The following is a 15,602-nucleotide window of genomic DNA, read 5'->3' as shown; positions in this document are numbered from 1 at the left end:
AGGTCTGATATAAAGTGACTCCCCTTTGCTTTAAACACTTATAAAATGAGGAAATAACCAGTGGGCCCTGGAAATTTGTTTTCCCTATTAATTCTTGATTTCTCTGTAACGTTTGTGAAACACTTAGAAATGGCAGATCAGAGAGGATAATATGGAATTTGTGCTGAACAGAAATCCTGGGTAGTTGTCTTCCACAAGTGTTTAAAACCAACTTATTTACAATGAAAATTTTCACTACCCACACTCAGCACCTCCAAAGCCTGTTGTTGTGTTACGCAGTAGTTCTCTTTCAAACATTATAGCACTCACTTCTTCAGGGGAAAAATTGGAAACTTCTTGTCTCATATGTAATGAATAAGGAGTTTTTGATTACTCTTCAAGGTTTTCCAGGTCATCTGATTTTCTCATCAGGCAGATTTTCTAATATCTTATGTTGAGATGCACTCCAGGGTGGTTGTATTGTGGTCTCCTCCTGACATCTCTGCTGTCTGTAATAGTTTCTCTTGGGGACCTTGGAAATGTGGATATCTGGACACATTCTGCTGACATTGATGCAAGTCTTTTTCTTCACTAATACTTTTCCTAATTTATTCAAATTTCATCTTTATGCATTATATCTACACGTTTATAAGATGTTACTGCTATAGCAAATAAATCTTAGCAATTGCCCCAGTGTTTTTGTCTAATCAGTCTGAATGAACCCCATCTGTTGGGGCAGAAAAACTATTTTTTAGTATGGCCATTCAGTTGTGACAGCTTTGATTCTTTAGCTGTCAGTATTTATAAGGTAAAACCCATGTTTATATAATTTCTTTTCAGTCATCTTTTTGCTTAGGTTCAAGCAACTGTGATTGTAGATCATTCTATCTATTGTCTAATTTATTTAATGGACCATTTTTCAATTCTAGCAGCAATAAGTAGTGATCTTTATTGAGATATTTACTTTTTCTTAACAGATTTTTTTTACTGTTTGTATAGTGCTTCTAGCTAATTCTCCTTAAAGAAATATACACAAACTGTTGTTAGAAGTCACTCAGTTCCCTGTAGCTAATAAACAGGCTTCTTGTCCCAAAATTAGTAGCTTTGCAGACTTAAATCTTTGCAAAACTGAGTCATGTTTCTATTTCTAGAACTGAATATTTTGGCAGTATGCAATGTTTAGAAAATGATGAAATGTGTCAGATAAGCAAATCCTCTGTCACCATTTGTTAAGTGCACTCATCTACCGTCTAGTATTGGTTTATTTTCCAAGGGTAGTACTCATATTTTTGTAAAGAGGACAATCCAGAGAATCTCTTTCGCCTACCAGTACTGAGGTGAATTCCATTGAATATTATTTGCATATTTGTAGTTCTAGTAGGTGTTAATTGTCATCTTAATATATCTTTTTCCATATTGATGGCTGACACCTTGATTTGTTTACTGTCTTGTTGAGTAATGCAGGCTGTGTAATATATTTATTTCAGATATCACATTTGAGCTGCTTTGATCATCAGATCTAAAAATAAGATCATGCTTCATTCAACTTTGACACAAATTTTGTTTCTAGTATTTTGCAAATAAAGTTACCTTGCCTGTTAGAGCATCTATGCCTCTGATCCATCTTCCCTTTTTCCTCTATTATGAGCTAAGATATTGAAGAGCCTGTAATCTTTAGTATTGTACTGCTGTCATGGGGTAGGGAAATACTATCATGTAAATTCTTTTTCATGTGAGAAACAGATCATACAATGATTTCCGTGAGAAGTAGGTGTCATCTCTTTGGTTAAATCTGGCCAATATATTTATTGCTAGACACAAAACTCCTGGGAAATCCAGACTGTGAATCAAGTTTATGAACATCCTGACTTAGTCTGATTTGTTTTTTCCTCTTTTTTTTTTTTTACTTTTTCTCTCTTTCTGTACAATTATAGTCTATCTCAACCTTCTGACAAACTTCCTTTCACCAGGTATACTTTTATCCTGTACATACACTGAGGAGATACAAACAATCCTCCTATCAAAATATTGACTGATGACATCTGTAAAACAAGGTGTGCTGTCCTAAAAATGATCATGACAAGTTGAGGTAGTGAGGAGCTGATTTTTTTAAAGTCTTATTTTAAAAGGATTCAATTTTCACTATAGTTGGGTTCATGCAAGAGTCACATTGTGGATGTTGTTTAATATGTGTGAATACTGACTTGATTAAGAAAGGTTTTTTTTCCTTATACTATTAATTCACATGGGGTAGAGATATACTTAGTCTTTTGTTTGAGAAAGTCAACAAATAATTCTTTTGTTAAATTGATGTTTAATGTGTACATATTTTCAATTTACACAATTTACACTTTTTTGGTTTTGTTTTTGATTTTGGTTTTTTTTTTTTGTTGTTGTTGTTTTTTGTTTTTTGTTTTTGTGACAAATCCAAATGCTAGGTGTCCTGGTTTTTTTCTCTGCAAAACCTGTTCATGTCATAAAGGTCCTCAGGCCAAATAAAAATAACAGCTACCATAATTTAACACTGTAATCCATCAAAAATCTCTGAAATTACTTTCTGATATGCCTAAGGATAATTCCAAAGAACAGTTGCTTAAGCTTACTATACTCAAATGCTGCACTGACAAGCCACTAAATCTAGTCTCAATTTAGCAAAGAATTTCAGGAAGCCTACATATAAGTATGTGCCTAAATCCAGGCAATCTCTAGGCTTGGGTTCTTACTTAAAAGTAAGCATGTTTAAAGACTGTCCTCTACCTTTCTATGTAGGGAACTAAGTAAAAAATAATATCTGTTAGTTTTGGAGAGCAAAACTACCATTTCTACAACTCTTTTAATGAATTAAAACTAATTACCTACCTTCACACAAATTATGTGGTAAGTCTATATCAATTCAGCATTTCTCTATTTGATCAGCATCAAACTAATATAGCATTAAATAGGTTCAGTTTACTCATTCAGTTGCTTGATTTTTTTTGTTTTTATTTTTAAATATTCTGTTACAGTAATCTGAGGTTTGTTGAAATTGGAAAACCATGATTAATTTTTTTTCTGTCTTCCCGTAATATTCTTCCTCTTCCTTTTTTCTTGTCCCTAAAAAAGCTACCTTGGAATTGTCTGAAATGAAATTATTTTCTTGAAACATCTTCCGCTTAGAACATAATTAATTCAGATAAGTTTTTTTGGTTAAACTCAGTAGGTCAGTCAGATTTATAAATTGCAAAATGAAGTGATACAAGTTCTGCAATCATTTGCAGTGAATACTGGTTCCATTCCTTGGATTTAAAATTTGAAACATAAAATAAATTTCCAGTGCATTTTTTACCACATTCCCACTACAACTTTTGCTCATGCGCCCACTGTCAAAGGGTCTTTTTAAAATAAAAATGAAGCAGTATTTCTGGATAGTTTTAGGAAAGAGAAAATAATATTATTATATAATAATAATACTGTTATTCTTTCTCTGAAAAACCTTCTTGATTATTTCAAATGCATTTTGAAAATATTTTTAAATTGCTTACACGATCACAGCATAGTCTGCAATTCACTGGGGAGATGAATGCCCGACATTATGGTTTCCTCAAAGAGGTTTGTACAGGAGGTTTTAACTTCAATGACAAAAAAAAAAACAAACATGTTTTGGAATACGCATTGTAAAATGCATTTTCAATTAATTTTTGTCTTTTAATATATAGGGTGATGAGATTTGCCAAACAATTGATGATGCCATTGAAAGGAATAAATTAATTGTAAAATTGTGAAAATAAGTAAGCAAATACTTTTGATCAATGCTTCCAAAGTATTGCTACAGAGGTCACTACAAATTAAGAGATGCCAAAAGTTTATTTGAATACTTGGATGTCAAAAGTCTATGTAATATCCAGAAATTTCTGTTAAGAAAGTTTGCTTGAGTCATGAATAAGATGATAAAAAGGGAATTGCAAAATATTTTTTGAGAATTCATAAATAAATAAACTCATTTTTGTGACACATCCATTGCTAAAATTTTGTGCTAGCATGATAGAATCAGGCAGTGTGAAATGTGTTATTCCAGTCACATATCAGTCCCCTGGATGACACTGAGAAGCCAGAAGATGTTGTGTAACAGGACTTACATACATCATTTGCCAGATGTTATCTGATAGTTGAAGCTCAAGAGACAATGTTATCAAATCTGCTGGTTGCAGTATGTGGGTTAACAAAAGATTGCATTATACTCCTCTTGTTTCCTTTTGGGTTTTTTCCCCTTTCTTTCCTTTTCCTGTAGCTTATTTCTCAAGTCTATGTGAAAACTAGTATTAAAAGAGAATGCAGAAAAATACTTCCAAAAAATATTTTATTCCTAAATGTTGATTTCATTATGACGTTTAGACAATATGTTCTTAACTGCTACCAACTATGAATTCCATACTGAAATTCTACGAAATAATTATATATATATATTTTTTTTTTAACAATACAGGCCTACAGTTTTAAAAATCAGATGTAGTAGTTTGGATCTCTGTAATTTTATGTGCATCCTCTATACAAATCATTTTTAGCAATAAAACAGTTATTTGCATTCTAGAATATTGCATATTAGTGATATTTCAATACAAGTATAGATCAACGATTTACCAAGTACTTTTAAATGAAAGGTTTAATTTATATTTTACTCTTTTTTTATCTCTAGAACTTTAAATGACTCTTTTAAATCAAGCTAGGAAAAATCCTGCTGTTTGGCAGTCAAAAACTTGATCTGGTCAAATGAAATTCAATTATTGTCTACTTGTTGGGTAAGCGGCTGACCCCTGCTTAACAATCCTGAGAGCTGTGACTGGCCATCATGCTTTGACCTGCTTCTGCTGCAAGTCAGAACTCTCCTGAGACCTCATTCCTTCTAAGCATTACCACATCAATGGTAGAAGTAGACAATCTCTAATCAGCACTCACTTTGCTGTTCTTTTCCCTGTCTCTTCAGCCACTTACGTAGCAATATTGGGTATTGTGTAAAGCAGACATAAGGACTTATGAGCACTGCCTTTCGAAATTGTGATTCAATGAATCACAAAGCCTTTTTCATTAATGTGATGCAGAAGATCACTATTTATTCTCTGTATTAGGCTGAACCAGTCAGTTAGTGTAGGACTCAATCAATTGCTAAATTCAGCTCAGATTGTGGGCCTAAGTTGACTTCTTTTAGAATCAATATTAAAATTATGAATCAATCCAGTGAAAGAAAATTACTTTTTCAGACCAGTAGATATTGATCAGAGGAGGTAAAAATGTAAATCAGTTAAAATCCGTGTAAACAATAATTTTTAAACCTTAAATCTAAATTTATGATAATAGAATTTAAAATTGACTAATCTATACTTAATATAGTCACTGTATAGGGATAGCAGAATCTGGAGTTTCTGGGGTAAGGAAAAGTCAGAGGCAAAAGAATTTTATAGACATGAATGTAACTCTGTTCACATTCTAGGTTCCAAATCTCCTCTTACCCACAGACTCACTTGTTTTTGATGTTCTTGACAAACCACTTTGAGATCATTTTGTGAACACAGACCATGTGGCATAAATGCTACTTAGAGAGAACTGAGGATTCACTAGAAGAATGTTGTTAAAAGAAAAAGTAAAAATGATTGAAGATAATATCCCCTGGTTTAGAATGTATTTTCATGTTGACTTTTTCCTTCAGGCATGCAGTAAAACATATGTTAGTGTTGTTTATGACAAACAGTCTTTAGTTGTTAACTTCAGCGAAAAAGTTTGGGGCTAGAGTTGGTCTGAATTGTGTTTGATTTACATGGTAAAGGATACAGTGGGACTTTTCTCATCAAAATAATAGAAGTCACAGATTGCCTCTGTCTTGTTTCTAACAGTTTGTCAACTCTATATCAATATAAGGAATTAAGTGTGGTTTGAACTTTCTCTGGCACTTTTAATTGCATGAAATTGGAGAAAAATTATCAATTTGATAAAAATTGAATGTCACTCTCATGAAGTTATAACCAACAGAAAACAAATTAACTGTAAGACAAAAAACCTGGCTGTAAAGTCTAGATTAACCAAAAATTATCTAAACTTTTTCCTCCCATAATCTCAGGGGAAGCTGAATTGCATAATAATGGAAAAGAGGGAATGATTATTGCTTAAATCTGATGTATTATTTATATCCTTTTAATATCTGAATGCTACCTTGTATAAGAAAATGTAAAATTCATGTTTGTGGGTAACGTAAGTGGGTAATTATGTAGGGAATTCACAGTTAACACAGAGCTATGTTCTTTCTGAAACATTTCCTCAGAGAGAGCTGATGCCCTATGCAGTTTAAAAGATGAAGCAAAAGTGTTAGAATGTCTCCAAAGATTCTCCCCAATATATTCTGCAGCTAAAGTTATTAAAAACACATCTCATTCTGTACATTTGGGGAAACTGCTGAGGTCAACAGCTCAGTGTTCCCTAAAAGGGCAGTTTCTAGCCAGAAAACCTCCTAAGAGTAGCAGAAGAAGAAGGAAAGGTCTGGTGTCACTGAAATTTATACTGCTATGAATCCTAAAATGACAGGACAGAAAACTTACTCTTTGCACAGTTGTTTTTGGGACTTGGTGTGAATATGCCTTTCTCAGCAACTCACTGAGCTGTGTGGCTTTTATAATTCCCCTTCTTGTTCACTCAAAGTGTCTGTGGTGGGCATATATAATTCCAATTGGAGGTGACAATTGGGTTTAAAAAATGAATTTCAATTTTCCTTTGATATATGCTACTTTTTCATTCTAATTTTTTCCTTTAGAAAGAGAACATTCAGGTTCCAGTGGGGATAAAAGCCTAGATTTTTTTCCCTTTGATCCTAAAGATTTCTACCCTGGATACAGAATTCAATTTAAAAGCATCCTGTGACATTGACTTTTTGAATCATACAATGACTTTGTCACAGGAGAGTAGTAGAATATAATTCATTCAACAACTTTCAAAAATCTAGCAGTTACACAGTAAACTAATGAATGGTGTTTTTTCAGTCTATGACTATTTCACTTTTTTCTACTCTAAGAATCCTATTTTCTGTATCATTTTGCCTGTTTCATCTCCTTCTGATATATGGTGAGACAATTAAGCAAGCAGTTGTTTTTACAAACCAAATTCAGCTCTCTTTGGTGCTCTCTGACACAATTCTTCGCTTTAGCAAAAGATCACCTTTGGTGCTTTGCTTGCATGTAAGAGAAAAAAAAAATAGAGGCAGTGGAAGAATTTGGTTGTTAAAGTGGAAAGTGAGCTATTACACATGGAAACTATAGGAGATATTTGAGTTTCTCATGTGAGAGGCAGTTATCTTCAAAAAGATGCCATCACTGCCATGGCCAGCTATAGCAGGAGAATATTAGTAGTGTAAATATTGTGTTGTATTTCTTTTTTAATTGGAAATGTGCCACAATGTGCAGTGAACAACAGGTTATAGGGTGCTACTTGAAGCACACAAGCGTATATTCTGTTAACTATAAGAGGTCTAAAAGATGTAACTATTCAAAAGAACACTACAGTGAATGCATTCATTCTGTTAAATGTACTGAGATAAAACTAAGAGAAAACATTTCTCCTATGAAAACAACAAAGGCTATTTTAAATCACAGTTATTCTCATAAGATCCTTTTGTCCTGAGAAATCCACCCAGCAAACTGGAACAGCATAAATATCCTGAAAAGGATGTGCAGGTTCTGCACTCAGTGGTAGCAAGAAATAACCATGTGTAAATAGGTTCAGTCTGCAGAAGTAATGCCTGGTACTCAGTTGTGGCTAAACATTTGGGCTCATTTTTTCCACTAGTCATCTGACATGAACTTAAACTGTAATTTCCTTGGACTGGGCTAGGAGTCATCTATTAAAAAAATGATGAGACAAATCCTGAGACTTTAGTAGCATCCTGCTGAAATTGCATGACTCGGAATACTTAGAATTTAACATTATTCAGGAAAACCACTATAGCGTTGCACATCTCTCTTCCTAGTCCAGTTAAGAGGCCATTTGTCAATTACAGGGATCCTCCAGGATATTATCTTGGGGAGACACAGACAAGGTGCTGCCCTTGACTGATAGTCAGTCCTGGCGGTCAAGTCGGAGGCACTGTCACAGCAAGGCTGCATTACTCAGATAAAGTGCACTCCTGAGCTCGTTCAGTCTTCTTTCAATATTTTTGGGCAACCAGCTGGTGAAGGTATATGCAGCCGTTGAAATATTCATCATGGCAACATTTTTTCCCTGCATTGCCACACAGAGTGTGCTGCATAAAGGGAATATAATGCCTAAACGGAGTTCTCAGCTGCTTGTGTAAATATTGAACATAATAAAAATGATCTCACACATAGCAAGGCTCCAGAATTTCCTCTTTCCACTCATCAGCCTAAGTGTGACGTCGCCAATTCTTGCTCTCCTTTTTTACTAGGACAGTTCCAAACAAGCATTTCTCACTTCTGGATTTAGGAGCACATATCAAAGGGTTGAAACACCCTTTGAGGATGAGACACAATCTCATGTGACCTTTTGCTTTCTGACATGGCTCCCATCCATAGCAAAATTTACATGGGAGAAAGGCCCTATTTTTTAAAGGGTTTGCAGAATAGACAACAGAGACAAGCAGGCTAAAATCTCAAATCCTGCCATTGTGTGCAGGAAAACAGAAATTTAACTGCAACTTCCGTTATCATGTGCTCTGTTCCAGTGGAGTTTATTCAGGTGCTTCTTGTTTGATTAGTTTGACTAACCTTAGCACAATGTTACTCAAAGACATGAATTTTGTTGTTGTTTTTTTTTTTTTTTCCAATGTTGTTTTTTTAATTTCTAAATAGATTGCAATGAAATAAAGAAACACCTTATTTTGGCATAGAAATGTCCAACTACTGCTAACACTTGCAGTATACCTTGAGGTCACCATAGCAATACAATTCATTTACAAATCACTATGTATATTAATTACACTAAAGAAATACTTTGTAGGTATGAGCTGAGAGCAGTAAAGTGACAAATGAAAAAAAAAAAGTATTGTAGAAATCAAACTTTTGGATAAGAGTTTGTGTCATTATGTCAACAATTTTTGCCTTCATATAACTTTTTACTGATTTAATGACAGGTAGATGTTCAAGGTGAAGTAGCAGGAGTTATATTCATTGCTACATTTGCATTTATCAGCTTTCTTTCATGACTATGTTAATAAGGGAAAAAATTTCAGAAGAATTATTTTAAGTTCCAAATATGTATTTTTCAAAAGAGCTGCAATTGATCACAATATTGTCCTCAAAAAGAAAACATAGAAAATAGAAAGCAAATACAACACATAATATTGCCAGCTATAATTACTACAGAACTTTCCACAGTGTCTAGCAAATTAGAGGCTTTCTTTGAACACCTTTTGGTATCATTAGTACAAATCTAGAAATATATATGGAAGTTTCAAGAAGACTACAAATATGAAAGGAGCCATCGGAATAAATTTCATTTTAGGCTAATAAGAAATAGTGTGTGAGGGTTTTCATAGCAACTTAACTTCTTTTCTTTTTCTTGCTACTTTTTCTTTACTCTCCCCAGCAGAATAGCTGTTTCCTTTGAACACCACACAAAAAAAATTTGCGTACAGAAATGATTTTCTATTTTACAATTATATTCGTAATTCTTTGACAAGATTTTTATGCTTTTAAAATCTTTTGTCCATCTTCTTCCATTACTTTTACTCTATCATCAAATACTATGAGGCAATGACATAAAATACCTTAGAATAATCATACTTTACTCTACTGAGCTGTGCAAGCTCTGCTTTTATAGAGAACTATGCCTCAAGCCCCATAGGACAAGGCTGGTTTAGGCTCCCAGAAATCATTGTAAAAGAACTTGATTTAGTAAACTTACAGATAAATAACTAGTGGCTTGCTGTATAGTCAATTCTCTTTACTTTTCTATGAAGATTTAGATGCCAAATCAGGTCTCTACTAAGTTATCAGAAAAAAAAGCATGTGCAAGTGTTAAAATTGCTTAAATATTGATGGATAGGAATTGAATACCTATTTCTAGTCAGAAACAGAGAAGTGAAAAGATACATCTACAGCTGTCTGATCATTGAATAAAAGTGGACGGTTTCCCTACTTCTGATTAGGAAATATGGCTTCAAACTATTTTGACTACTTTCTGTATGTATCCATTTGAAAGGAGTTTTTTGTATTCACAAATGGTAGAAAACCCCTTAGGTTTCAAACACCAACACTTTGTAGTGTATGGTTTATTCAAATAGTTCAAATAATTCCTCCACCCCTCATTTATGGAAGAAAAAAGGAAAAATACTTCAAAAGTTATTCAGCACCAGAATTTTGTATTACACACTTCCTTCCTCTTGACTTTTAACTGTACAGCAATTGCTCGTGTTCTTTACTGTATGTATTTCACTTCAGATATTAAAAAAATAAAATCGTGTAATTAAGTATACTATAGCCCAGATATGATCAGGAACACATAAACTCAATCTTCCATTTTTTAAAAGAGATATTAAAATTTTGACTTGTATCTTTTGACTTCCAGAGTGAGATATCTATCATTTTTTATCGGTGAAAGCAGCAGGTTTGAAGTTTGCTGGGTAAGAAGTGCCCAGATGAATTTTACATGAAAAGCTAAGGAAAAATAAAATGTGAGAGATGTACTTGGAAATTTTGCCTTTTTAACAGTAAAAATACTCTAATTTTTCTGTATTACAACATTACTTTTAAAAGCATTGTGCCATCTCTCTTTGAAGACAAGTTGAATGATCTTCATGTAAGTGTGGGATTTTTAATTTGACATATGATCTTTTAAAATTGATTTGCAAGAATACTTACCAGCAGAACATCATGTTGCTAGTAATTAGTTTGAACTTTATGCATTTCTTCTATGTCTTACAGAATTTATTCACGTAATATAATTTTAAACAATTCCACTTTCTGTGTAAGAAAGTGACATGGAATGAGGCATGCATGGGTGGGTAAATGTATTTCTATGTGGATATACCTCAGCGGAGCAACCTTATAAGATGCTGCAGTGTGCTTGTAAACAAGGTCATTTACATACTTTTTGAAGACTTAATTCAGTTGATGTACAATGCCTTTTGACTTTAAAATTTTCTTCATTTCATAAGATCTTTGAGGAATCAGGTACACTAACTCCTTACAATTGGCCTCCTGTTTTTCTATTTAAATTCCATGTTTGCCAGCTGCTTAGAAGAGCCAGACTTCCTGCATAGAAACAGTGAAATGACAAATAAAGACATGTAGAATGGTTTACATGGAAAGTATAGATTCCAAAGCTAGCATCCGAAGTCTTGTTAGCCTCCCATGAAGACCTAGTGGAGCTTTTTGAAACCAGGCCTGTAGGTGTTCCTGCAACTCAGAGCAAATTCTACAAAACCAAGTCTGCATTGTGATGGAGATTTGTGTAACTTCTGCTGCTACCTCAGAACTAGACTTTTGATTGGCTATTTCACTATTATCCAAGTCTATTGTTTAGTTACTACAAAATCAGAGGATCAGAAAATGGTTGGTCTCCAAAGGTATCTCTGGAGGTTGACTTGTCCAACCTCCTTTTCAAGCAGGGTCACCTCAAGATGTTTGCCTAGGATCGTGTCTAGACAGCAATGAATATCCTTGAATATCTCCAAGCATAGAGACTCTACAACCTCTTGGCTGCCTCGGTAGTCCTGAGTCACCTCATATTGGAGAAGTGTTTCCTGATACTCAGATGGAACCTCCTGTGATTCAATGTGTGCTCATTGCACCTTGCTCTGTCACTGGATACCACTGAAAAGAGCCTGACTTCATTCTCTTTGCGCCCCTCCATTAGGTTTTTGTACACATTGGTGGGATCACCTCTGACCCTTCCCTTCTCCAGACTGACCTATCCCAACTCTATCAGCCTCTCCTTATATGTCCCATAAAAAAATACATGACCCTCTGTTGGATTGTCTCTAGCAGCTCCATATTGCTTCTCATTTTGCTTCTGGTTTTTTATTTTTTCTCTACTTATAGGTGATCCATCTTATTTTTCACAGAAAAGTTTTCCAGTTTTGGGTGTTTTTCTCACAAGAACATGATTTTGATCTATTGGAAAATCTGGCCAGTCAGTGTTTATATAACATTAATGTTTTGACCCAGCCAGACTGAGAATAACAATTTGATTGAATTACATACAGACAAGCTTCTAAAATCTAATCCATTTAATGGGACACTATTTAAAAAGCAAATATTTGCTAGCTAAATATGCTCAAACATGGATGAATTTTAAGCATGTGAGATAATACCTTATTTACAGATTTTGTTTTTATTATAGTAGTATTGGTATAATAGCAATATTTAATGAAGGGTTATCACCTCAGACTCCATAGATTTTATTTCCCTTTCAGTCTTGAAACTCTTGAAAGTTGAGAACTTGCAAAAATTTATTTTTTGAAACTGAGCAGGTCTATCATATTTCTAGAATGTTAACAGATTGTGCATTTCTGTTTGTGTTGTTCCAATGTTACTGAATTGTTAAATGATTACATACTTTCAGAGCTGTTTTGTGGGTCAAATTAGATGGTCTAGATTGTACTTCAGCCTGGATTCTTGCTACTAACATTGCTTTATATGAAAACTCTCATATGGGGAAAATTCTGGCATGACAGTTTTTGCTTTCTTTCCTCATATATACTTTACTAATGTGGTGGAGTGTTCTCAGTAAATCAGAGTAATCCTTGCAAACTCAGTAAAAGGAAGAAATGCAATAGTTACATGGGATATCGGGATGGTAACTCAAACCATAAGTAAAAGTAGATTTCCTTTCAGTGCCTCACTTTCAGAGCTAGATATCAGCATCCTCAGTACATTAGCTGAATTATTTGGTCACCTTTAGTGTTGCTGATAATCATATCTATCTACTGATCTCTAAAAATATGCAACAATTAATACTAATTGCCTACTCAGCTAGATTAGGAGTCCTGTAAGTTCACGAGTATTTACTCATTATTTATTTTGTGCAACTGTAAAAGAAATTTGGGAAGAACAGCAGCCTGGTTATAGAGGGGCAATATAAAAAGCGATCTTACAACTCCAGATTTTGAAGTCAACACATTTTGACTGTTCAGATTAAAATGGCTGATCTTGCTTATATAGTACTGAAATACTTTGTTATATTATCTGGTTACGATTCTTACTGTTCCTAATTGACTAAGGCTAGAGGGAAAGAGCAGGTTTTGTGTCTTGATTGTGAGTTTAATTTTTTTCATTTGACACATCTCCTTCTTCCAAAGCTTCTCTTCATTTTTTGTATTTATAATTCTTTCTACACTGACCCAGTTCTGAAACAACATCAGTTTCATGTGTAAATGAGAAAAACAGTGCACAACATTAATTTTAGGTAGAAAAGCAGTTCAAGTGATAAAAATTTCCGAGATAAGACCAGTCTATTTTAAGACATCACTTTTTGAGTTGCTTTAGCCTCCCATATTTCTGGTTTTGGGCAGTATCTTCAAACTGAGCCAAATTTTGTGAAATGATGATTTGTATATGAATGGTTGTCTATTGAAGCACATCTGTCTAAGACCAGCTCATTTCATCTCTGTATTACACCCGACTCTAAAGGCATGATACAAGCCCTCTCAGATAGTAAATATAATCATGTTTATCTGATGGAAAATAGTACATATATTAGACTTATTAACTTGTCCCTACAATGACTTCTAACAGTAATTCTTATGTTATTTTTTTCCAAAAAGACCAAAAGGATGCTTCTGACAAAAAAAAAGTGTCTCTGTTTGGTCAGTAGGGATGGCAAAGTATTCATAAACACAGAATTAAGTTTGGATTTCTCCAGTTAAGTTGAGTGTTATTTTTCAAAATGCAAAACAGGCAAAAAGATTCTGAATGGATCTGTAAATATATCTTCTTTCACTACGCTGATGTATTAAAATGTCATGTGGTTAGCTATGTGATGTTCTCACTTGCTAATGTATGCAGAAATATTTTTGTACCCTTCTGAAAGAGAGAGACAGAAAAAAGCAGGATTTCATAACAGAAAAAATGACTTGGTATGATGGCATCAATAATTTCTGCACTAATAATTATTGTGTTGCCATAGTTTTGAAACAGTTCCCATTTCCAAGAAGTATACGTATAATTATATAAATAAAGCGCATTATAAAATTTGAACATATTAGCATAACATCCTAGATATCGAACAAAACTAATTTTGTCTTTCTCTATTTTTAAGATCCAGATTTTAAGGACCTTGGCGTTTTGAAGCCATTGCCAGGTTGGTATGTTGTTTTTGGGGTTTTTTCTAACTTGGAGGCCTTTATACTCTGTTGTAGAAAACATTTTTGTTTGCTGTTCAGGTTTCATTTTTTCTGGTGTTTTGTTATTCAGTTTGTGAGTTTGAGATGGGAGGACCTGAAGGAATTGTGGAGTCTGTACAAATTGTTAAAGAAGGAAAAGCTTCTGAAACTGAAGCAGTAGACTGTAAATGGTACATCCGAGCACCACCCCGATCCAAGGTCAGTCCTTCATCCACTTGCTGATTTGCCATTTAATTTAAGAAATTGACTTTTCTAATATATTGTGCATTTCTTAGTACAGTCAGATCTTGTTTAATAACTTTACAGCTTGAACTGTAAACTATTTTTTTCCTTCTCCTGTGGAAAGGTAATTTGTCATCTCAGCCAAAATAACCACCTTTCTTCATAAATGATGATTTGGGAAATACTAATGTGTTTTTTGTGCCATAACTAATTTTCTTAAATTCATCTTTAATTTTGCTCATATTTTTAAAGAATCAATATGTGTTTTAAAGTGGGACGTAATCTTATAATTTTAATTTTCATTATATTTCAAACACCTAACATAGAGACAATTAAGGGGGCACTGCTGGCTCCCTGAGGTCATCATTGTTTCTCATCTGGGAACTGTGACAATGGACCTAAAGTAAATTACTGTTCCTCCGTATGAAGCCTTTAATTCCTTTGGTTTAGAGACATAGACAAAAAGAGTATTCTCATTTCTTTTCCTCCACAGTCAGCAAGCCAGGGCTTTGTAAGAAACATGAGAGGGCTGCAATGAATTCAAAAATACTTTCCTTGGATTCCCCTTGATTTTCTCTCTTATCCATAACTTTTCAGTTATGATATGCATTAATTATTGCTGGCTACACTACCACTTCTCCCCTCTTTGCAACAGGAACAGCTTTATGCCTCCCACCTACTTGCATTCACTGTGTAAAAGACACCCCACAGTATACTTTTTCTAGATGTATTTTATTGGACAAGAAAGGTTTTAGAAAGTAGGATTTATATATGCGCTACTCTCTGCTGCCTTTAAACTGATAAGGGCTTTTTTTGTATAACCTCATTGAGGAAACTGTACTGAATATGTAATTGTTTCATCATCAGAATGACACATGGAGGAATGTTGAAGGGTTCTCTTCAGGAAAGATTTTCAGAAGAGAAAAAATCATTAGTATCAGCACTTTTGTATTGGGAAAGTGTAGGAATAGAGTTGGCTCATAAAGACTACAGATAAATGATTTCCAGAATATACTTTCCTCTTATAACACATTTTTTTACTTTTGGATAAAATTAATATTGATAGAGGTTTTCAATTAAGTAG

The 15,602-nt window shown here is 33.9% G+C and overlaps 1 protein-coding gene across 2 annotated transcripts in view; it reads left to right on the top strand.

The window, feature by feature from the left end:
- NETO1 (neuropilin and tolloid like 1) overlaps positions 1-15,602 on the top strand; it is a 62,672-nt gene that overhangs the window by 20,001 nt on the left and 27,069 nt on the right. The window contains exons 5-6 of one of the 2 annotated variants that reach the window (XM_054285267.1): positions 14,212-14,253; positions 14,367-14,494. In XM_054285267.1, coding sequence (XP_054141242.1) covers positions 14,212-14,253; positions 14,367-14,494 — 170 coding nt within the window. Of the gene's footprint in view, positions 1-14,211; positions 14,254-14,335; positions 14,495-15,602 lie in introns of those variants that run through there. The other variant, XM_054285268.1, reaches the window with a different exon arrangement.

Source organism: Melozone crissalis, unplaced genomic scaffold (genome assembly GCF_028551555.1).
Source record: "Melozone crissalis strain CALT ecotype California unplaced genomic scaffold, PUWL_Pcris_2 ptg000042l_1, whole genome shotgun sequence".
In the NCBI taxonomy this organism is placed as follows: Eukaryota; Metazoa; Chordata; class Aves; order Passeriformes; family Passerellidae; genus Melozone; species Melozone crissalis.
The sequence above is the reverse complement of the archived record's forward strand: the minus strand, read 5'-3'. Positions and strand labels throughout refer to the sequence as shown.